At 38.3% G+C, this 24,893-nt stretch overlaps 1 protein-coding gene across 1 annotated transcript in view; it reads left to right on the top strand.

Moving 5' to 3' along the window:
* The first annotated feature begins 12,531 nt into the window (after positions 1-12,531).
* RNF17 (ring finger protein 17) overlaps positions 12,532-24,893 on the top strand; it is a 57,128-nt gene continuing 44,766 nt past the window's right edge. The window contains exons 1-10 of the mRNA XM_068930295.1: positions 12,532-12,617; positions 13,225-13,316; positions 14,011-14,102; positions 14,830-14,894; positions 15,985-16,040; positions 17,490-17,589; positions 19,884-19,964; positions 21,539-21,639; positions 22,479-22,650; positions 24,398-24,474. Of these exons, the coding sequence (XP_068786396.1) occupies positions 13,237-13,316; positions 14,011-14,102; positions 14,830-14,894; positions 15,985-16,040; positions 17,490-17,589; positions 19,884-19,964; positions 21,539-21,639; positions 22,479-22,650; positions 24,398-24,474 (824 nt within the window). The 5' untranslated portion in view covers positions 12,532-12,617; positions 13,225-13,236. The remainder of the gene's footprint in view (positions 12,618-13,224; positions 13,317-14,010; positions 14,103-14,829; positions 14,895-15,984; positions 16,041-17,489; positions 17,590-19,883; positions 19,965-21,538; positions 21,640-22,478; positions 22,651-24,397; positions 24,475-24,893) is intronic.

Here is a 24,893-nt window from a genome sequence, read left to right as displayed (position 1 = left end):
TAGCTGACCCTGCTTTGAACAGGAACTTGGACTAAAGACCTCCTGAGGCCTTTCCAACCTGAATGAGTCTATGATTTAAATATATTTTAAAAGGAGAGGGAGCAATGAATAGCCTTATAAGAACCATGAAGGTATCTTTATTCGACCTAGGAAATTCTGTGTGATAATACCTACTATTTAGCAAAATCTTGTAAATGGTAGGTATTTCAGCAGAGTTATTTTGGGCAGGGATTAATACTTTTTTTTTTTTTTTAATCAAGTTTTCCCTCCTTAGTCCTTTCTTCCTTCCTATACTTTCACACACACCATAGTTCTTTTCTTTTACATGCTCAAGTAATCTCCCTACAGTCCATATTCAGAAACTGTTGAACTAATCTTACTTCTCATATATTAATGACACTCCCCTACTGCAAACTCCATTCACAACCTCACATGAGATGGATGTTTTTCAAAAGTGAAATAATTTCCACTTTAAAAAAAGCTGCTATACCCTTTCAGCCAACTGTAGGCTATTTCCTGGATCCATTAGCAACTACAGGATACGAGCAATTTGATTTGGGGGGTCAAAATACGTTGCCAGGACTCTTGGTGACCTGTTTGGAAAGACTGAAAATAACTGCCCAAGTTTGAATCAATCAACTTTGCCTGAAATGCGACTGAGTTTCCCTACGTAAATACATGGAAATACACTCGGGAAAATTTCTAGTACTTCTGATACTATCCTAACATTTTCCATGATTTTAATCAAAGTCTGCTTGAAAAGTTTCAACTTGTTTTTCTCCTTCTTTCAGCCACTGCTCTGCTGCTCCTTTCTGACTGTGTATGTTGTTCAGTTTAGAAGAATAGGCTTCATATTAGCCATTTAGGACTCCAGTGATTCTTGGAATATATGTGATTTAGAGGGAAGAGCTTCCACTCCTTATTTCAGTTTGACAAGCGTGAAGAAACGGGAGAGAGTGACATGGAGAGAAATTCCAGCAAAGCCCTTCCTTCACAGAAGACAGACACTGGCAAATGTTCGAGTTCTTTTTCTTTGTCCTTTAATATATTTCATAAACTTTCATTAAATAGTCTCTGAAATGGTATGAATCTGAGACACATTATAAGTATTCACAAACTCTTGCCTGCACTTAGTAAGGTGCCAGAACACCTATTATTGGAAATGTAAGCCTTTGCTTTAATCCTTAAGATTGCCCACTGCACTTCATTAGCAGGCCCTCAGCCTATATTGTAAGAATTATATTTTCATGTCAAAGAAGGTTTTTCCCAATTTCAAATCAAACAGTGTCATTTTTGCTAGAGTTAATGTATCAGTCAATTGGGATACTGTTCCAGTCAGGGGATACACTAGGACTCAAAATGTATTCTACTGATACTATCAAATAGATGACAAGTCTACTCATTGGTATCATAAACTGGATTTAAACCACGGATGAGCAACTAATCACACACCTGGAATAAGTACGTGTGTACAGATTTTACTTGTACATATAAAGTGAATCATCTTGTGCTACAGCTGAATTTACTTCTCTAAAAAGAGAGACACTATATCACATTATTACTCTACGATCTTAACTTTGCATTAGACCTTCGTTGCTTTGTTTGGGTCAGAACACTACTAACATGGAAATAAAAGCAAAAAACACTGGTTCATATCAAAAGATAATTTGAGAAAAGTGGCCTTATCTCTCACTGTGACCAAAAGTGGACATTTAGAGAAAATATACAAAAATAGGCAAGTGTGCAATGGTGCTTCCCTCAGTATACTCTCTACCTATCAGCATTTAGGGACCAACAAAGCTAGAGAACATGTCTGCATCACCCTGTTTAATAAGTTTGTCTTGTCTAATTCATGAACCATAAAACTGACCGATTGTATTTTAATACATTTATACTTCCGTAGGAATTAATTTGCATTATTAAGTTATGGATTGTTTCCAAAAGTATTACTTCATACTTAATTTAAACCTGTCACTTGACCATTTCATCAGGTGCTTCCAGTTCTAATGCTATTGGAAAGGAATGAACAATCATACCTGACTGCATTCTCATGGAAAACACTTCATCATTTGTTAGTCACATCCATCCTTAGCCCATTTAAGCCTTTTCCTATGGAAATCTCTGCATATTTCTCACCATTCATGATGATCTTTGTATCTACTTGCAAATGCAAAGAACAAGAGTATGATCCTGTAAGTGGTTTAGAGCCATTTTTCCTTTCATGTACCATACTGCAGTTATCAACATCAATTTTATGATCAGCATTATATGAATGTATTAAATAATAGGGTTTTTTTAATCAACAAAAGTTATTAACCATGTACTTCAATTTCTATTCACAAAAAAAAAAAAAAGAAAGACAGATAAGTATGTAAAAACGGAAGCAGATAGCTATACCAGCCAAGTTAAATAGAAAGACTTTCTGTTGCTGATATTTTCTTGTATTTTGAAAGGAACTGAAATGTAAAACGGAGGTCTTTTTTCAGATTTGACAAAAGCTCTGGGTGCATGAATTCTCATATGCTGCACACACAGTAGCCACACTTTATACCTTCTCAAATAGCAGGCACGTGTCCAAAAAAATGAATGACACAAAAGACATTTCTGGAAACAGCAGGTACAAGAGGCAGCTTTTTTGGGACAACAAACATAGCATTTCTTGGATTTTTAATATTACACTCTAGGTAGAGAGTCATAGATTTAAAATTAAAATAGCCTCAATCCTGAGAACGTGCCCTACTTGCTTAGCAGTTCCTTTACATTCAGATTCCCCATTTGTCATTGATTCAATCACTCTTGTTCATTTTCTTTACACACGAACAACACAAAAACCTCAAAACACATAGTACCTTCTACTAAAACACTTAAATGTCTTTCCTAACATGAGCAGAATTAATTTAATAGTAATTACGATGCCAGGGATTGGAATGGCTGTGCCACAGGGACGTAATACTGTTCCTTTCAAACAGCATCACTTCAATTTTATCGGTAGAGTAACTGAATTCAGAGCTGGAGGTACGTGGTATTTCTCACAGCTATTACAGCTCCTAATAATTGTGCATCTCCTTTGTCTCAGGTTTTGGACAAAAACATCACAAAACAGCTAAAACAGACAAGAGGAACTGATGACAGAATAACTGAGCAGCTCAAGGTCATACAAGGATTTAGTGGAGGATTAAGGTACTAAACTCCTATTTCCTAAGTTTCAATATCCAAGCTCATAATCATTAGACACAGCCTTTTAACCATAGGAATAGTCTATACTTTGCCTTCCTCAGTCTCTATTTTTAACACATTAGGAGGAATCCTAACTAGCAAATCCTCCAAATGCCTTCTCAGGAAATCAACTATTCCCTATGCATTGGTTATAAATGACAAAGATGACAGTGGTCTTGCCTTACGCAGAGATCCAGCAAAGGAGGCCAAAGCTGAGGAGCGCAGTGGGATAGCTGAGAAGCTTATAAGGACACATTTGGTAAATCATATTTTGAGCAGTCTGCTGTGAGAAGAATCTTGCTTCATATTTGCATCTTGAACTGTTGGAGCTTGATTTGTGGACAGACACTGGAAGAATACTGCTGCTGCTTTCATTTTCATCTCACATAGGTGGAATTCCTGGAAAGCAGAGGGTTTAGAGAAGGTTATTATTCCTATGAAAGTAAATTAAACCTTCTAGTAAATTTGCTTCTTTTCCAAAGCACTCAGACATGAATAAGGAAATAATTATATTTATTGAAGAAAATAAGAACTAAGAAATTAAGAATTGCAAGCGCATTTCGCCAAATGAATCCTGAACTCAGAATCTGGAAAATACAGATGGGTTTTAATTTCAAAGCTTTTTAAACTTGCAGTTGCTTCAAGAGATTAAATCACTTATTAAATTTGCTCAGATTGTTCTTAGAGATGCTCCTGACATTAAGGAAAGGCTCCTTTTATGCCCTAACAGCATACTGATTTTCTAACAGTCAATCTCCTAAAATCATAAACAATGAAAAATTAAGACGGTTTCTGTTTGAAAACTAGGTATGTAAGATGCTGTACAGCACTAGCTCTAGCACCACTGATTGTTGAGATAGAAACTACTAAAATCTGTCCAAAGGTGAAATAGAGGAGAAGACATATAACATGCAATAGCTGATGATTCTCACCTCTAGCAGATGGAGACAAGTGCACTGAGACTGATGGCATTTCGACTTTCCCATGGTATATGACTTATTTACCCATTCTCACTCCAAGTCTTTTAACTGGCAGTTCCCCAGACATGTCTGCCCTCAGACTTTGCAATATGAAAACAGAAATGGGAAATTGGCCAAAAACTAACTAGAAACAAAAGTAAAACTCACAAGTTTATAATCACAGTTCAAGATCAGGAGCATGCCTTTTTAAAAAAACAGTCAAGCCAGTGAAATGAAAATCATATTCTTTCTTTTTCTAACAAATGAAATTAACATTACTATTCCAGTCATGAAAATATGTTTGTTGGGAGTTCTCTTAATCAAAGGACTAGATCATTGTATTTATCTTAACATCTATTGTAGGATATAGCGCACAGCTGTTGACTCAGAAGGACCTTGAAGGAGAACAGAAAGAAGAAACGTCTTCTCTGTGCATTTCAGAGATCATTTCCGCATCAGCATTGCGGCTATCCACAGCCTTTGCATATAAAGCTGTGCTATTGGACCTGAGCCAAACCTCCTTCTCTCTCTGTTTTTCATATGTAGCCTTTACAGATGCAAGAAGAGACCAGTGCTTGCTTTCCAGAGTGGTTATGCTTTTCCTAAGCCTTTGCCTACACAACCTCCGATTTCGCCTGGCAAATAGTTTCCATCTTTGTCTCTGAATAATAACTATAGTACAGTGAGGGATGTGGTTACAATATGTAACTACCTTGGACTCAGTTAGTTTGGACAGTAATATACGAATAAATGAGAATGCAATCTTCACTTTGGACCGTAAAGCTTACCAGGGACTCTGGTTGCCCAGGTTACCATGTCTTTACTGTCTTGCAAACAAGCTCCATAAAACATAACTAGAGTTTGTTCTTCCATGCATGAGCAGAAATATGGCAGTCAAAACTGCATGCAGTCTTTGCATTATTGGTGCATTATACTACTTTCTGCGCTATTACGCTCCATAGGTTATAGAATCATTGTTCATATTGTCTATCATCTCATTTGGTTTCTGAAAGCAGTTTCACACAGAGCAAATATTTGCCATGCTTTAGTTTTTTCCTGGAGAGTTTATAGTCATTCTGGAATATACAAACATGTACTCAGCTGAAGAACTTGTTTCCAAAAAGCGTTGCCTATTGCCCAGCATTTCCCAGTGCTGGGTTAACACGTATTCAAATATTGCTACTCCTTAGGTTCAAGCAGTTTCCTAAAGCCTCCATGTACCTTTAGCATTTGTATAGCTATATTTAAAAATCATCTAAACAATAAAGGATGAGCTTAAAGTTACTTTGTATGATAGCACAAAAACAAATGACAAGACCACTAACCAGTACGTTCCTCTCACCTATGTGTTTACACCCTAACAACCTACAAAAACTTTTTGTTTCTGTTGTGCTAACTAAACAAAAACTTATGTCCCAAGCATTTAGACTAAAAGGAACATTTCATGAAGAAGAATCTCAGTTGCGATTCTTACTGTGAAATAAAGTTTCTTAAAGATTTTAAAGACAAAAGAGACTGCTTGGTTTGCCCAGAGGCAGAATTTCATTTTCAGTGAGCCTAACTGTGGCTGAGCTACAACATGAATTTTAGAAAGGTGTCAACATCTTTCATACATACATCTACATACGTACAAACATAAATGAAAGACCCCCAAGATCCAAATCCAGCAGATGACAGAATGCAAATTTCAGCGCCTACGCAGAAGCTTCAGTAACACCCCACAGGATACAGCAGTGTCTCTCTTTGACACTCATTTTTGTACTAGGGTCCCATCTGTGCCGATATTAAACGGCCTTTCTTAGGTAAGTCATATCGTGTCTCAGAGACTGAAAGACAAAGTCAGAAAAGGGTTTTCTGCTGGTTTAAGGAAAGACATGCTGGTCAAAGCGCATCTTAGTCTTTTCGGTACTGGAATAAAATTGGGTATACATGCTTAGCGTCACTACTGGCTGGGCCTGGAGACAAGGAGCTGTGGCAGTCTTGCCTCTATCAGGCTCCCAAATTCAGCATCTGAATACAATGGACAAAGAGACTTCCAACCTCCTTCCAAGGCTCCTATTTCCCTACAAAGTAAAAATGCTGTTGTTAAAATAAAAAGTACTGTGTCGTGTTCACAGTAAGAAACTTACAAGAGGAATTTTAAAGGACGAAAGCTTGATTTGAGTTTTAAAGGTATCTTATAAAAATTACAACAACATTTTAAATAGCAAGCATTTCAACACATGAATTTTCATGTCCTGTTTTTACTATTAATATACCTGAAGACAGACCCAGCAAATTTCTTGCACTGTCCTTAGGGCAGAAGAAAGATTCTTTAACAAAAGTAGCATAAATTCAACACAGTTGCCACAAAAGCGCCTAGAATCAAACTCTGTCCACCATTACACTTACAAGTGGTTTGCTGTTTTTAATACAGCTGCAGAGTGTGTGAGAAGTATCTGACATACCCTATAATTAACTTCATTACAAGATTAGATAAATATTAGCTACTGAATATAAGCACCCAGTAAGACAAGGCTTACCAGTTACTTAGTCAGGTCAATTTATATACAAAGAAATACCATGTAGTAAGAATTGCTTATATGCAACTGCAGTGACATCTTCTGGAAGGCAATTTCTGGGAGTGTAGCATAATTTTCCTGATATTGAACAGCCTTCCACTTATTCTCGAGGTGAAAATTATTCTCACCCTCCTCCCTCCCCAAGCCATTTATTTCTGCTCCCCACCACTCCCTCAGCTGTGGTGGTTCAGCTGTTTGTGGGGACTGCATGGTGAACTGTAGCAAACAACAGCACTTCATCATTTTAACGTGGATCGGTTTTCTGGCCTAGTACATTGTATGCCCTCACAAACAGTTGTTCCAGCACACCAGAGGAGACAGAAAGGACTACCTGAAGGTAGAGAGACATGCAGGAGAAGGACTTCAGCTGACATCACCCCTATGAGAAAATGTCCCTCTAAGAGCAGCCACTCACTGTGCATTGTTAAATGGAAGGATAAAAGGTCCTCTGTATGAGTGATGAGGGAGCTAAACGGTTATGTAACAGCAGCATATTGATCCAGCTGACTGTATGGCTCCAGAAAAAATTGTGATAACACAAGGAAAAGGTCACACACCTGTGACGAGAAAAAAAGGGCAGGACCCTCCACTTTCAGCAGCAGCACAGGTTTAGATCAACTTACACTGGTCATGAAAAGTCATTTTAGGTACTGTGATGAAAGCAATGTTTTATCTGCAGGTCACTAAACAGTATTTTTATGTGAGTGACTGCAGTTGTAAAAGTTAACTGCCTCACAATGATAGAAAGTTCACTGAAAAACACACCAAATGAAGTGTTAGAGCTGAAACTACGGAGATTGGGTTATTTTAGAAATCATTAATACGTACATATTGGCTTAAAAAAATTGATGATCTTGAAAACTCTGATCCCCTTTGCAGTATATGTGACCTAAGTCTGGGGCATTTCAGAAAGATAAATACAAACATTACGAGTAAGAAACTGTTTGTGAGGAATTAAGTACAATAGCTCCCCCAGATATCAGTATCTGCTAGACCACCACACCATGCTGAGATTGCTTGCTTAACTTGTGTAATGCAAACTTCACAAACTAGATCGTTTAATTGTTCATGCTTTGCAATCATTGATCAAATCATACTTTCAATAAAGTTGTACATCCCCTGTCCACAAAGTTTTCTGAGTCATTGCATTTGGCCCTTCCTGCAGTAACACTAGAAGCCTATCTCCTTGTCTAAACACATGTGCAATCCCTGCCGTAACGTTTAGGGAAAATTTTTTTTTTTCTATCTAGCATCTATCACATGGTCACACTACAGAAAAAATGCAATAGCAATTATGTACCAGGAAACCAAGACATGTATTTGCAGAATCTACAATCTAAACACTGACCCACCAGCCAGTTTTAGTTCATTCAGCCACTAGACCATGAAAACATAAATCCTTGCTGATAGAGGGCAAAATATAGAGGATGACAAAAAAAGGACACATTTGAAGAAATAATAATTGTTACATGTTCCTAGCTGGAAAGATAGTATAGATAATACATATGTATTTTCCACCCTCATTTGGCAATGATTTTTAAAGACAACTATATTGTTCACACCAAAATCAACAGATTATTCGGTATTAACTTTCTAAAATAGCACGCTTTCTGCTACAGACAAAGCTACTGAAACGGGTGAGGTTGCTTGTGTGAGCAAAAGCGAGCAGGATCAGTGAGTCCACCTACGGCTAATACATGCTGCCATCTTGTGGTTCCTATCTGGAAAGGTTCTGATCACTTTCGACATTGCATTTTAAATACTATCACATAAAATTAGGAAAAAAATGAAACGTTCTCTAAATAGCTAATGACACAGATAGAAGATTTTCATTCTTTTCTGGACAATCCCTGTTGCTTTTGTTGAAATCATACAGCAGGCTGCCATTTTTCTTTTCAGTTTTTCAGAGTGATAGGAACACAAAACTGAAGGGGTGCAGTGTATGCTTCTTTGTTTATTTATTATTTATGCATGCATTGATATAGCTACAAACAAAAATATCATGTGTATGATATATAGCATAACATATAAGTACATCTTCTATTCTCTATGCCTCTCCCACAAATTACAAAGAATTATAGAACGTGTAGCTGTAGAGATTTTTATAAAGTTTTAACAAATGCATAAACAGAGACTAGTAACTAAAATGAGCGTTTGTTGTTATCGTTTGTTCACTTATTAAATGCAGCTAAAGCGTAAAGAAAAGCAAGGATGAGCTATCTTCTCACAAAAGTGCTAATTAGGCTTCTTATCAAAGAGCTCACTAAGCTACCTTCTGGACAGTCCTAGACACTGCTGGTTGAAAATTGCATTAGGACCTTTAACCCAAATAATCCCTCTTACCATTCCCTTTCTTCCTCTGATACATCTGAAGAGGTCTCTCATCAACTTCTCTACATCCTACCCCTCAGCCATTATTCACTGTCAGCATGTTCTTAAGTAATGCTCATAAGAAGAGGTGGGTTTTTTCAACTAGAAATTAATACAAAATATTACAACACAAAATTCTGGGTGTACAAACCTTTCCTCAGCTTTGAAATATAGGCAGAACTTTTCAAAGCTAAATACAAGTTGAGAAAACTCCTGAGACTTTAACTTCATTGTGATAACCAGTTAGACTGGTTAATCTGAGAAAAAAGACAACCATACTGATAGGACAGGAGAGAGGGGGTTACCCTCTTACAGGACAGAGAGATAGTTCATTTATCACCTGCGGAACATGAGTTAGGCTGAAGATGAGGAAAGTGATAATGTGCCACAGAAACAGTATCTAAATTGAGTGTATGCTTTTAAAGTCAGGGAAAAAAACATGAATTTCAGTTCCCAGGCCTGTCTTTTGAAAATATTTTCTAGCTCTTCTTTGAAAAATATATTACCAGTAACTGAAAGTTGTATGAGCAAATCTGGTAGGTAGTGATCTTTAGTCTCACTAACAGGGTTTTCTCAAAGGCATCCTGGGGATGAAATGACACAATATTTTTGGTGAGGCACGTACAAGCGGTCTAGAATTGTTAACGATTCTGCTGTAGTATGACATTTTTTGTAGTGGCTGTGGAATTCCACTGGCAGCTGTCATATTTATTGTTCAGTCCCAGTTAGTCCCATCAAATACATTAATCCACCAAAGCTTTTCTTCCAATAATAAAGCTATAGAGCCTGGAGGGCTCTTTGAGGTCAGTGATAGGGGCCATGGGGAAATTTCCAAACAGACTCTTCTCCCACTACTGAATTTCATAATACCATCCTGGTAAGGCTGGGATATGGCAACCAGGGGTGTACGATCAGCAAGTGTGGGTCTTTTTGTATCAAAGTAAGTTCACATGTGGTTTGTTCTAACTTTTCATCTACGTTCCCAGAGCAGCAGCCTCATAGGGCAAAGGCGCTCTTTAGATCACCGAGATGGAATTCCACAGTTGTTAGAAAAGGGAGCTAATTTAGCTCTAGCCCAGCTTAGCACTAGTGCCTAAAGTAGATGAAACATGCAGGTTGCAAGACTGAATTGTAAGTGAGCTTGAGAGACATTGCTAAGGATGTGACTGCAAAACCAGCTAGAACCAACCCTCAAAGATACGGAACACAAGGGACAGAGGTAACAGTTACCCTTCGGATAAGATAAGGCACTATGAAGCAGGAACATAGCAACCATCCTGGGATATAGATATGAACCAATCAAGAGGAAAGAGACCACCGACTACTCAGTAAAGACGACTGGAAGAGACTGTTATGGGCAGGCAGAGAAATAAGACTGTAAGGAGTATAATTATCCCCAAATTTCTTTGTTTGCGGTCCCTCCCCAGAGGCACCCAGCTTGAGCTGTTACTTTGCTGCACCATCATTTAAATAAACAATTAAATTCACTTCTTAGATGTATGTGAGACTCTGCTCCTCGGAAACCTAGGGTCGAACAATTTCCATAACACAGTATTCACCCCAGAACAAATCTGACAGTATCTAAGAGCCTGTTTTTGCATCACAGCCTTTTTGATGTGCTATGGGTATATCGGTAGTTTCTGGTTTTGCCTATGAAGGTGTGTTCCAGATTGTGTATTTTTTATATTGTACTTTATAAGCTATCTGTGTTTAGAAACAGCTTGATGAATAGGTGATAGCTACTGAATCACAGAAATGAATAAGGGAGTCCAGATTTTGAGTCTAGATGTCAAAGATGCCATCTGTGTATTAGAGATGCAGGGTTGGCAATCCTAGGACAAACGTAGGTTCCCTTGCCAGTGGATCTTGAAGAGGAGGTAAAAAGTCTTGGGGAAGGAGAATGAGGCAGCAGCTTGCACTTGGAGTTGTGCAGGAAGGGATGATACTTTGAAATCTTAACTCAAAAGTCAAATAGCATCTTTTTTGATGTGCTTGTCATAGATGAAAACAGAGGGAGTTGCCTGTTAGTCTCAGTGATGCACTCTCTGCGGTTCAGGATATACTATAGGTTTAAACTGCTGGTTCAGTCACCATTTGGAGGATCTCCATTCAAAGATATTTTCACAGAAATCCCTCCCGGTGTCCTAGCAGTCCTCAGCCTTACTAAACTACCTATAAGAAACAAACTTCCTGCAGGCCAAACCACCTCAAAGCAAGCCAGGCTGGGCAAGGCACAGCTGTAAAATTTGACAACCGATTTCCACAAGCATCTTATAGAGATGACTATAATCAGGTCCTAGTTAATGCAAAGGGCTTCTGGGGAAAACAATTTACCAGCAGAATCACCTTTAGGAGGACTATGATCCAAGAAAAACTAGAAAGTTCTGTCCTTCGCAACCAAATCATGTTACAAAACATATTCAAGCACAGGTAATTAAAACAATCCCACTTTGCCTGACTTGGGTCTTTTACAGAAAGTAGCTGAGGACCTCTTTCCACAGAACTGGTGAATTTTTGAACTTTACAGGCTCCTTTCCTCATCCTTTCTTCCACATTACTCCTCCTGAAATTCCTCCTCTGTCCTTTGAGCAGACAGGACTGTTGCCTTCTCCTCCAACTCTTTTCTCAACCCGCTTAACATTGTTTGCATTGGCCACACCACTCCGGTATTGCTCTGTAGTTAAGAGCACCTAAAGAGTTCATGTGAACTTTGGAACTCTGCTTAATTATCCGAGTCAAAATCCTAGCCCAAAAAAATAGTTAATGTATTTAAAACAAAGGCTTAAGACATCAACTTCTTTCAAGATTACACATTTTGAGCAGAAACTAGTTTTACTGTGATCAGTACAAAAATATGAATAAACTAAGCTTTCCTAGGAAACTTACCTCTTGGCAAAACTGGCCTCGCTTGTGGTTTTGCAAGAAAGGTGCCTAAAAGCTGCAAGGTAAAATTAGTGGATTTAACTGAATTTTACCTTAGGTGATTTAAATAGAATTCTGGAGGATGCTGTGGTAAGTTTACAACAGGTGAAACACCGCAAAAACTACTCTTCTACTCTTAGTTGTTCTGCACGTTTTGAGAGTGCCTGTGGAATAAAGTAACCTTGAATCATGACTTACTGAGCGCTAGCCACGAAAGCACCTGCGCCTTTAGACACAGCTCCTGCTCTCCGAGCGGGTGAGGGGAGGACTCGGGCAGGGCTACGCCGCCACGCCTCGACGGCCGTTGGAGGCTCGCCGTGACGAGCCTCAACACGCACGCGCGCGCGCGGGAACGAGAGCAACCGGCGCGCTGCAGCAACAGCCGCCCTCCGCGGCTACACCTCGCCCTGATTGGCTGCGATGGGAGCCAGGGCTGAGGGAGGCGCTCGCTGATTGGCGGCTGGCGGGGAGGGCGCGCGGTGGCCGCTGTGGCGCGTGCTGGCGCGGCGAAGGCGCCTGCCGCGGGGTTGTCGTGTGACGCGCGCGGAGGGGCGGTTGCGCTCCCTGCTCTCTTCGCCTGGTCCTCTCGGTATGTCCTTGTTCGCAGCCTCTTTACCGGCTGCCTTGCGGCACGACGGGCGCCCAGGGCTTCCCCTGGGCTCTCGCCCTGACAAGGGTGCCCTGGATGCCCGCGGCTAGGGAAGAGCAGGGCTCCCGGCGAGGAGCAGGGGGTGGGGGAAGGGAGAAGAACAAGCTGCTGCGCGGGCAGAAATACGGGAATACGAGTGGCCCAGTAGCAGGTCTTCAGAAGGGGAACTGGGGTCAGTATACGTGGTGGGTCACAAGCTGAGCATGAACCTATGCTGTTACTCTGCAGAAAAGGCAAATAATCATATTGTGGCTGTATAAGGAGGAATGTGGTTTGAAAGCGTGTGATAGTACCTCGTGCCATGCCTGGTAGTGGTAAGGTTAAGGGGTGGAGAACTACTTAGTGGAGTAGCTGGATAGTAAAGAAGGCCATTTTTGTTGTGTAATCTTCAAAGGATTGGCTTTTCAGAGCCAATACGGATGTGTATTTGATACGGCTTGTCCGTCTTTTTTTTTCTCTTTAATATTTGCCAAGTGGTGTAAACTGCAGTATTTGCTCAAGTGAAGAAATGTGTGTTAAAGTGAGTTTGTCATCTTTTTTTTGAAAGTCTGATTCCACGATGAGTAGGAACAAAGGATTCTTCTCAGTGGATGACAATAATGAAGAAGAAGTGAATAGAAGAAAAGCAAAAGATAAAAAGTATGTGAATGTTTAGGTTACGCTAGTGATTTTAATTCATAAGATCTAACCAAATACCAAGGAATGGTACTGAGGAAATAATAGAAAATAATGTTTATATTGTGCAGCGTCATGGGTGAGACCATTTTTATTTACTACGTATGTGTGTAACACATCTATATATGTAGTAGTATATCTGTGAAGGTATAGTATTTTGGGTAGGTTAAGGGGAAAGACATTTTAAATGCGTCTTGGGATATCGTCAAATATAAGTTCTTAGGTTACTAACATCTCAAATTGATCCAAATGTATATTTTACAAGTAAATAAAAAATTAAATCACTTAATTTATTTAGTCTGGTTTTAGTTCAATAACTGTACAGAATGGATGTGACATTAACTGTTATGTAGTAATTTTTCTAGTGCTGCTGGTTCTACGTACCCAACAACTCTATATTAACCTAAAAGCGCTACATTAATGCGTTCGCGTGTGCCAGCTTTAGTATCATAGAGGTAAATTCCTTTGTCTTTGCTTCCAGTAGAAGAGGGTAAAGTGTGATTTGTTTGTGAGCACGTGCATGGTGTGCATTTCATTAACTGCACATTCCATCTATGTAATGTCATTTCATAAAAAGTGGACACAGTTCTAAGAGAGCTGAAAAGCAGTAGAGTTTGTACTTGATTATTATCTTTAAACTTTACTTTTCCTTCTGAAGGCAACATCTTAAGGTATTAGAAAAGGATTTTACAGAACGAAATCACAGAAGGAGTGATTCCTGTCATATGTTGAAAGCTGTGAGTACGAAAGGTGAGACTTTTGGCTTTTATTTCCAGAAATTTTGTGATGTGCAGTATTTATTATTATTCATGTTTTAGTTTGTCTCTCAAAGACAATAGCTAAGCTGTCGGATTTGATTAATGCATTGTTTGTTTCCTACCTCCCTGGCAGTTAACAAAAACAACCAAGACCCTTCTCTTCCCCCCTCCTGGTTTTTTCTCTTTTTGAAGCTACTGAAATGTTTATTTTCCTTTTTAAAAAAAATTCATTTACTTAGGCTTTTTTTGCTTGAATATCTTTCTCCAACTCTCTCAAAATTCTGTTAAGTAAATAGCGTTTATTGAGGTATTACAAAAGAATTGGGTTTTTTTCTTCTGTACTATATCGGTATATTTTGAATGTGTTTTCTTCTGCCTTTTTGCTTTCCCTGTCATATGTTCATCCTGTCCTGAACGTAGGAGCAGTATCATACAGCTAATCATGCAGATGATAATCTAATTACTAAAGAGATATGAAAGTCTTCTGGGATTTAAGAAAATTTACTTATACTTATCTCAACTTCTATTCCTAGCTTTTAAATGCTGTCATCATAAAAGTCAATGTCCACATTTTTTACTTCATTAAGACTGCATAGGAGACTGGTGATCCTGTACTATATCCTGACTACTGATCATGTATTCTTGCTTTTTGTCTCATTGGTTAATATGCCCTCCAGTTACAATTTTCAGCCGAATGCTTGGTATGCTTGCTTTTACAGAGTCACAGGAAGAGCGTCCTGAAAAGGATGAAGAAGCTGACTTTTTAGATTTCTCTCAGCTTCAGGTAAATCAACCTGAAGATTTCTGTTCAGTATTCCTTGTGATGGTCTGAAATAATGATATTACGAAATCTTCTGCCTTCTCGGTGAAAGCGACTAAAGCAAGCTCAGTTCCTCTTTTTCCCCCTCTCCCTTGTGTGTTGTAGGTGGACAGATTTGAAGTTATTGTTCAGGAAATGCTGTTGGAGATAGCATCTTTAGCGCCTCCTGCTTCCCAGCTACTCTTCGTTAGCATTTCTGGCAGTGCAACATGATTATGTAGTGCCCATCTGATGTCCAAACTCTGGTTTTAGAAATTTTATTTTTGTGTTCTCTCTAATGCCTGTTTTTGTCAACTCCGTTCCACCACCTCCTCTTCACGTACACAGGCAAAAAATTATGTGTACATTTAAAAAAAAATTCTCCCCTTTCAACTTCCTAATAAAAAGATGAAAAACAATAGTTTTCCCTTTGCGCAGTTGTCCATACCTTATGAGTGTAGTTCTGTCTGTTCCTTCATTTAAAAAAAGATGCACTGCTTGTGAATCCTTTCTGCATTGTGGCTCGCTGATGCTGTTTGCTCAAAGGAAACGCATATTTTGGAGGAATGTTAACTGCATTTTTTTTTTTAATTAATATTTTTAAATGTATGCAAAAGATATGGTGTGACCAGTCTGACATTTATGTTATGAAATTCAGGTTTGGCTTTTACTGTAAAATACAAAAAAGTGAAATTGTCAGGAGAATTAAGCCATGGCACTAAACTATATAGAAAAGTGATGATGAAGTTCATTAATACGATAACATTAGAAGCCTGCATCAGTTTTACGTTATAGTGTGAAAAATACTAAGAGCAAACACGGGAAATGAGTGTTGCTTTTACTAGGAACGCTTTCCATTTGCTAGAAGGATGTTCTGATGGGTACATAATTTGACCTGGAAACTGTTTTCTTAAACATCTAGTTGCTCAAATAAACAGCAGTTGCTTTGAAGCTTGGTCCCATTGAAAAATGGGGAGGGACTGAAGGTGAAAACAGGCTTGAATGAAGACTTTTACTGGGACTAGAATTTCATCCTGCAGTTGAACTTTGCTTTGCTTTTTCCCTCTGAATTTAGACCAAAGTTGATTTTACGCTTGGACTGCACAGTAGAAATGCACCAAAGTTGACAAGGTAAACCTTTATTAACCCACCTATTTTCAATGTATTTCAATGTCAGAGTCGGGGGACCTGACCAAACATATTTCTGGCTGTTTTGACCTACTCTGATTCTTAATCAATTTCTTCATGTAATCTGAACTTTAATATGTTGTCACTGTGGCTTTCCAGTGCAGCCAGAACACGGCTTTCTTGAGGACGACAGACAAGTGCTCAAGGCCTTCTGGTTTTCTAACATCTGAAAAAAAAGATTTCACGAAGGCAAAAAGAAATAGATATGGTTTGACTTGAAAGTATTTGGAACTCAAGGTTTTAAACCCTGTTTGTGGAAATTCCCTGATCAGAGGCACGGTAGAGAATTGATGAAATACCAGGCAATGAGAGTAAGGGCTATATCACTGAAGCGCTTCTTCTCCCCCCCTTATCTTCCACTTAAATAACCAATCATGACTGTAAAGATTTCATGCCGGTAAACTTTCTATGTTAAGGTCATATCTAAACTACGTTACTGCTTGCTCTCACTTAACTTGTCTAGCCTACATGAATTTGAAGAAGGTTAATCTTAAAGGGGATGACTTTCGTCTGTCTATATCACTGCTCTTGCCATGGAAATTCCTGTTGATATAAATGGGAATAGGCCCCAGTAATTTTTATGGATCTAGTCTAATTGTGTAAGGGAGGTATAAAGACTATCTCTTCTGAGATAGGTGCATGAAGTCATGTTGAAGTTGTTCAAAGTAAAATATAAACTCAGGATTTCATGTACGGCTGTTAGCCTCTGCAGTACTATTTTCTGAATTTTCTCACAGTCCATCAGAAACAACAAACTTGACCACGGGAAGAACAACACAGTGTCTCCTTCCTGTAACTACAGATTCACGCAGACTGTTGCTGTGAAAATCTTAATAGCTGTTTAGGTCTCTGTGCTTTGCAGAAGAGCAGGGATAGGTGACAGTAGCATAAAATGTAAGAGCCTGCCTAACAGATTGTCAGTTTGTAATGTTTTTGTACAACAGTTTTGTTTAACGATATTGTTGTAACATGATGTGTCACATACTCTAAAATTAACAGCCTAATCAATACGTTACGGGGTGTCTGAAAGAAACTGCTTGGAAAGCAAATAAGAAATTAATCCTGAAGTACTAATATTTGTGCGTTTTGCTCTCAGGAAGGGTAAAAAATCACTACTGCCTCCCAAGGTTTTGTTCTGCCTTGCTAGAATTGCCGGGTGTATAGCCATTGGCTAAAGGTGAATTTTAAGATTATACTAATAGAAAGGAGGAAACCTTTCAAAAAATGAGGTATCTGTAGTGTTTCACCTTTAAAGTCTTAATTGTTTTAGAAGTAGGCACGTTCACGTGTTTAAGGACAGATTTTGGAAATACTGAAATTGCGTGTAAAGCAGTTTTTGGAAGTTTGCTACTTACAGTGTGTAGGGTTTTATCTTACAGTTTCATTTTGCAGGCCCTTCAGTCACGATGCCAAAGAGAAAAACGTTCAGCATCCGACTTCTTCAGATGGTGGGCTGAAGTACAAACCAGTTCTAGCTCCACCGGTAGACATGGTGTGTTAATGTTGAATTTCGTTATATTCTCATGTATTATTTCTGTATATGCATAGTTAATACTCTGTTAAGGTACAGTCAGAACCCTGAAGCTTTACTGATTATGTGTATCTTATCATGAAATTGATGTGTCAACAGCTACAGTGTTAATAGACTAACTGACAAAATGAACACAGACCAAACCAGATCATAAGCCAAGGAGGGCTAACGTGTTCAGCTGGCTGTGAAAGTACATATTTTGAATTTAGATTTTCAGAAAGACATCTGAGGCTTCATAATATTAGCTTTTTTTTTCTTTTCATTCAAGGTGAAGAATTGCAAGACTTATGCAATGCATGTCCTCAGCGTAGTTAGGCAGTTTCTCAGGGCAATAATGCACTTAGATTAGGTTATTGGACAAGTGGGTATCTCGTAAAAAATTCTCCTAAGAGTTTTCTCACCTGATCTTTCTGAATGAATTTCAAGTCCTAGGCCAGGTGAACTAGTTTTGTTGGTGTCTTAAAATGACAAAAAAAAAAACTGGACTGAATGATGTATCTCCTGCCAGTCCTGTTTCCTTGCTTGAAGATTGTTCTATGCAGTTACCTTCAAAGATGCATAATTTGTAAATTTCTGTAATAGTTCCTAATGTAGTTTTGTTATGGTGCCCATTAAAGTTTAAAAATGGTTTTCTTTTCTGAACGTTCCTGAAAAAATTTTTTGCAATAAGCCATAAGATGTTATCTCAAACTATAATGTATTACCATTTACAAAATTTTTAACAAAATAGCCTGAGGTCATCTTCTACGTTTGAGTTTGCAGTCTTAAGTAATATTTTGGTGGTAGTCACCCCTTCTGTTGACTGAAAGTTTTCTTTTCTGGGGAAAGCTATTGAACTACTTTTTTTTTTCTCCTCTTTTGAGCTCATTCTTTGAAAAACCACATTTATTGAGATTAAATTAATTCTAAACTTGATAAACTGGTACTTGCTTTTGTTTCGTTTGGCTTTTTCAATCTTTTTTATTCTTTACCTAGTGACTACTATATTTTTGGCAATGTCATTTATTTTTTATCATTGAATATATATCCACGTACTTTGAATTTTGAAAGGGTATTTATTTCTGTGCTGCTGATCATAGTGAGAACCACGAAGCAGGGAGGGAGCTGTGTTGTTCCCAGGTGTTTTTACCTATTACTTCTCTTTACAGCCGCTCTAAATAGGGTGGGAATGGTTGACGTAGGGAGATATTCCTGACACAGTTAACATAAGTCATAAGAGCAGGAGGGTTTTCTTCGGTTTTTTTTTTTTTGCTTCTGAGGCAGAGACATAGTTTGTGTGAGATGTTCAGATACATTAGTCAGAAAGCTCTTAGAGATGACAGTGACAGCAGACCTCTTTATTAAACTCCATGATCTCTAAAATGATGCTTGTGACTTAATTCATCTCTCCCAGAAAACCACCTAATCATGGTGCAAAAGCAGCAGTAGCTGCAGCAGTAGCTGCAGGGAGCTGCTACCTCCTTTCACTTATGCTAGTGTTTGGTCAGAGGCAAAACTGTTTCATGTTTTCAAAGTCAAGCTTTAAGTTCTCTCCTGTGTAATTGTTCTGCTAAACCATGAGGAACCCTTAAGTACTTGAGGAAGTTTGGATGTTAGTTAAGTTGCCTTTTGGCAAACTAAACTGATTGCCTGGTAGCGACAGGCTTTGACAGGCTTAAGCATCACCGACCCTAACCTCCACCTGTTGCCCTCTGATTACTTTTTGGGACATCCCTAACTGGTGACCTTTTTTGTTTTTTATTTGTTTTTAGCAGAACACCAGCACTCTTAACACTGTTTTTAGTAATGCCAGTGACAGAGTAAGTCACTTCTGTATGTACATTCACTTCTATGCTGATTTTAAACCAAACTGTTTCTATCTTTTCCTTCATCAGCATGAAGCTAGAAGATTATTGTGTGTTTTTTGTCTTACTGCAGTTTTTTTATTATTCCCCAAATGCAGTTCTTGAGTAGTTTATTTACTTTTTTTCTTTTAATTAGTGTAAATAAATGTATGCATTTAACAGAAAAAATAATTTAGAATCCTTATTTCAGAGATACTGTAATGAAAATACTCTCGATCTAAAAGTGTAATTCATGTGAGCCAATGTTCTGGGCCTGTTTCCTGCTGTAGAGCTACTCAGAGCCTTACACAGATCATCAGAGTCACTCACTTCAGGTGCTTTTCTGTTAATTAGAAATGGCAAATGATTATAGCCTATCTTATCGTCTCATCATAGAAGTGACTTCTTATTCTTTGACAAATTTTTCACCAGGACAGCAAAACTATGGAAGATATTGATGAAGCTTTGTGGATAGCTGTTTGTAATCTCAGCCACTTAAAAGATGCGGATGAGGTAGGTAGAAATAAATTGAATAAACTTTTACTACTAAAAAGTAGTAAATGTTTTTGTGTGACTACTCATAACAAAAAGTTTCAGTCAAGCATAACATGTTCACGCTCTTACTGGCTTTGCAGTGATGTCTGTTCTGTCCTTTAACTCTTTGCATTATTTTTGTGGAAGTTGCAGCATTAAGATCCAGACTGTGCAAAGTACATGAGCCTATGCTTTACTTAAACATATGAGTGGACCCAGTAACTTCAACAGAACTGTATATAAGCCAGCCTTTAAGTACTAGTTTGTTTCCTTGCATCGGGGTGAAGTGCAGCATTCTTTTTTCCTCTAACAACTAAGCTAACTCTCTAGTTTTCCTGTGCCTCCTTTTGGATCTAAAGATGGAAAAGAAATTATCTGTGGGCAACAGGGGTACTATTTCTCTTATTTAAAAAAAAAAAAAAAAAAAAAAACAGGTGATGTAAAGTCAGGCATTTTTCTATGCAGAAGTTAACGTAGGAAAAATCCTAAAATAACTAGGTAATGCTGTTAACAAAAAGGTGTTACTAGATACTCTATGAACTTCTTCATATTGATAGTTTGTTTCAGCTTTAATTCTTATGTATATCAAGTGTGCTAAGGAAAAGCTTACATCTTTGCCGTTTATTGAAATTTTTGCATGTATTCTAAGTTATCCAGACACAGCAGTGTTTTATGGTCCAAAAACCTAAAGCAAATTCATTCTAATAAGTGTTGCATGAAGTGTTGCCCTTAAACCCTGTTTTCCACCCCTCTCCAGTTTGTCTTGCTGCAATGGCTGATCTGTCGTCTTGTAAAAACCTTGCATTTTTGCCGTTTTTCTAACTCATGCACACAACTGGTCTTCCAACAAGCTTTTCAGCAGAAGCTGAGTATCGCCAATCCAGTGTTGTATTGCTGAGGGCTTTTTTTTTTTTTTTTTTTTTTTTTTTTTTTTACAATCTCTTTATCAAATGTCACTCTAGCAACAGAGAACTGAAGCTTAACAAGAGGGAAAATCTTTTGTTTCCTTACTGCTCACAATGAGTTTAAAATACAGTAGGAATCTTAGCTTGATAATCACCTATGCACACTGCTATGTTAGAATGTCCAATAAGGAAGGTGAGGCCATGAGCCCAAGACAGAAAGATGCATCTCTTGCCTGTTAGACCTAAAGACTTTGGTTGACATGATCCAGAGAGTGTGAGCTGATTTGAGGTTATAGAAAACAAAAGGATGGGTGAGCTATAATTTTTCCCCTATTGTATCTTTATAGTTACTCTCTATTGCTATAATTCAGTTCATGGTGAGGGCTGATTGTGCAAAGAATAGTAGTTCTACTGACAGTCGGTGTTCTGAAAACTGAAGGTTGAAACCTGGAATCGTGGGTCTTTTTGTTTGGGGTTTTTTTTGTTAGTCAAGACCGACCACACTGAGGTTTACTGTCACTTCTTCTACTGGAGTATTTGTCACTCTTTTAGTTCATTGATTAATTTTTTCTGTTCTGAATTAAACCAGAAATACTCATGTGAGAACAATGAGTTAAGTGAATGTTTACTCACTATTGAATGTAATAGGTGCTGAAATACTTGGAATTGAAAGTGAAACAGGAAGGAGACAAAGTGGCAGAAATTGCAGATAGAATATTTGATGAACTTATTACTTCTCTCCAGTCCAGGTAACGTTCTGGTTTGTAGGGTTGGTGGTGGAAGGGGGAGTGAGTTATTTTTATCAGTAAATTCTTTCCAATTCAGCTGAAATGCAGACTTCTATAGCAGTATTTAATAATACCTGTCTTTTAATCTTTGTACAGCTTTTTTGCCCATTCATAATGGTGTGTTAGTTCTTGGAGCTACTTTGTATGGCTGGAGGAAGCTAGCATGTGTTTTCTCTGTTACTTAAAAAAAATTTTTAAGTAGTCTTATTCATGTCTGTTTCCTGAAATAGCTTGATTCGGAAGGTACCATTGATAGTACCATTAACCGAATGATCAGTTTCAGAACAAGAATAACTTACAGAATCAACTTTCTGAAAGTTTTTTTTAGGCTTATAAAAGCCCAAGAACCTTTTTATTTCTTCATTTTCAATAATATTTGTATCCTCAAATTTATGTATATGTTTATGTATGCCAAAAGAGCCTCTAAAAGGGAGGTCTGGTATCTTAATAGACTAAATTACAGAATTCAGCCTTTTGGTCTGCAGTTTAATGTGTATGGAAATATCTGGAGGCTGGATTGGAAGAGAGATTTTTTTTTTAAAACATGTAATAAAAAACAAAAAAAATGTTTCTCCAAAGGCTATGGCTCTTTATTATGAACTCTGTTAAATTTTTTGGTTGACCTGATTTTTATATCAGCTTCCATGTTTCCACGGTATCAGGAAAACCATACTTCAGTTTGAGATGCATCCACTTTGTGTTGTGGTAGAACTGTGGCAATTGTGTTTTACAGTTGCAGTTTGAATCTGCACTGCTGAGTGTTTATTACATTCTGACAAGTAATGTTGTTTTTAATGCAGGAAAAGGAAATTGTATGCAGAATTATTGATGAATATTGACAGTTACAGTGCAGAAGTTGCAAAGGCTAAACAGTACCTTGAAGAGAAGAAAAATTGCTTGATTGGTGCTGTTAGGATTGCAAAGGAATTAAAAATTACACCTTCTGTAAGAACCTACTGTGATCTGGCTCAGGTAGTTAAGTTTTTGCACTGTGAAATAACTTTTGTAACTCGTACATTCAAATATTTGTTGAAAGTTAGTGATCCATCTTTCTTTATGAGACTTTTGCAGTAAAGTATTCTATATTTTTTTTCCCCCAGGTCTAAATTTATTTTTGGTCGCAAATTAGGGCCTGGTGACTGACCGGTAACAAAAAGATGATCCTTGCCCCTAAAGAGCTTGCTCTATGAAACAACAAATGGAAAGGGAGGACAGGGAAAATGTAATACAGTGAAACAGTGCCAGCGAAAGGGCAGTGATTTTAGGACTTTGAAAGTCTCTCAAGTCTTTCCCATTCCAGAGTTCTCTAACCTCATCAAACTACTCCAGATTTAGTAGTCATGCGCACCTGAGCCTGCTTGTCCCGGGTCTTTAGTACCTCCTCCACATCATATCTGCTGCTCAGAGAAACACATAATACCTGCTGTGCTGTATCACACCATAAGTCCGTGTAATGAAGTCTCCCATCTCTGACAGCAGGCAGGGAAAGATGCTTGGAGGATGAAGCTCAGAACCTGGGCAGTTAGGGAGCATGGTCCAGGTCAGGAATTCTGTAATTTGAGGTTATGTCAGGGCCATTTCGTTGAGTAGCGATTGACCCACTCTGTCATAAACTGGGGTAACATGTCCTTGAACTCCTTAAACTACTGGTGGTGCTGTATGTGTGTATACACATACTACAGTGGCAACAAGTTCCACAGGTTAGTATTAAAAATGAGGTATATATAGGGAGTAGCTCCCTTTGTTCTTTCTAGACCTGCTACCTGATTATTTCATTAGGAGCCTTTGTAATTGTGTTGTGAAATAAAATAAATAACTAGTCCCTAGCCATTCTTCCATGCAATTTGGTTTTAAACTGTCATGTTCCCTGAATCCAGTTGTCACTTTGCATGTGAAGAAACCTAGTCTCCCTCATCTGGTCACGGATCGAAGTCTGGTTCCTCCTTCCCCCCCCCCACCCTTGGAATTTGCTTAATTACCCAGTGTGACCATCAGCAGCTGGCACCCACCCACCCTGTCTTCCCATAGCCTGGTTCAGGTTGAGCTTACCCTCTTGTGTAGAAGTTACCCTCTCAGTGGCTGTTCCTGCAAAAGCAGAATCCTATTCGTGCTTCTAGTTCATAGAATCACAGAATTGCTGAGGTTGGAATAAGGACCCTCCCTACTCAAGCAGGGTCACCTAGAGCATGTTGCACAGGACCCTATCCAGATGGTTTTTGAATATCTCCAAGGATGGAGACTCCACAGCCTCTCTGGGCAACGTGTTCCAGTGCTCTGTTACCGTCAACAGTCAAGAAGTTTTTCCTCCTGTTCAGATGGAACTTCCTGTGTTTCAGTTTGTACCTGTTGCGTCTCATCCTGTCACTGAGCACCACAGAGAAGAGTCTGTCCCCATCTTCTTGACACCCTCCCTTAAGATATTTATACACACTGATAAGATGCCCCCTCAGTCTTCTCCAGGCTAAACAGCTTCTACTTCTAGTTACATGCTATGCTTACAAAAACCGCAAGTTTTAGGTGTTAAGCAATGTAAGAAGGCATATTGAGAAGGAATGGACTTACTGTGACCTTAATTATGATCAGCTGTAAATGAGTAAATTTTTATTTTTCTGTGGAGTTCAAAATGTCATATTCTGATTTTGTCATATTGTAGATAATAGATGGCTGCATAATCTGCTTTTGGTATAAAAGGAGCTAAGACTTCACTTCTTAATTTCAGATTATTCGTAATCTAAAATTGACGGTTGAGGATGAGCTCTCAAGAGTGAATAGTTTGAAGGAAAAAACATCTCTAAGGTAAATGACTGGAGCCGGAGGTATGTGGGAAGGTAAATGGATGCGCTGGTTATCTCAATGATAAAAGCTGTCCATTTAAGAGTTAGACAGCACAAATCAAACTGCTTCACTTGCAGTGCATCAAAACATTTTACTAGTTCGGGTATTTATAAGCATATTGTTAAAAGCAGTGTCCTTTATGTGAGAAGTCAGAGAGGAAAGACAGTGTTCTACATACCATTTACTGCTATCTGAAAAGAAATACACCTACATCTGAAAAATGTTTGGCAGACTCGTAACATTTTTAAACTTTCTCCCCTTCCCTTCCAAGTGGAAATAAACTGAGGAAGTAGCAGCTTAAGCCTTTTAAAAAAAATCCATTTCTCATCTTCAACAAAGACTTAAACAACTTAAATGCTTTTTGTGGCACAGGTATCTGA

Source organism: Struthio camelus, chromosome 1 (genome assembly GCF_040807025.1).
Source record: "Struthio camelus isolate bStrCam1 chromosome 1, bStrCam1.hap1, whole genome shotgun sequence".
In the NCBI taxonomy this organism is placed as follows: domain Eukaryota; kingdom Metazoa; phylum Chordata; class Aves; order Struthioniformes; family Struthionidae; genus Struthio; species Struthio camelus.
The sequence above is the reverse complement of the archived record's forward strand: the minus strand, read 5'-3'. Positions and strand labels throughout refer to the sequence as shown.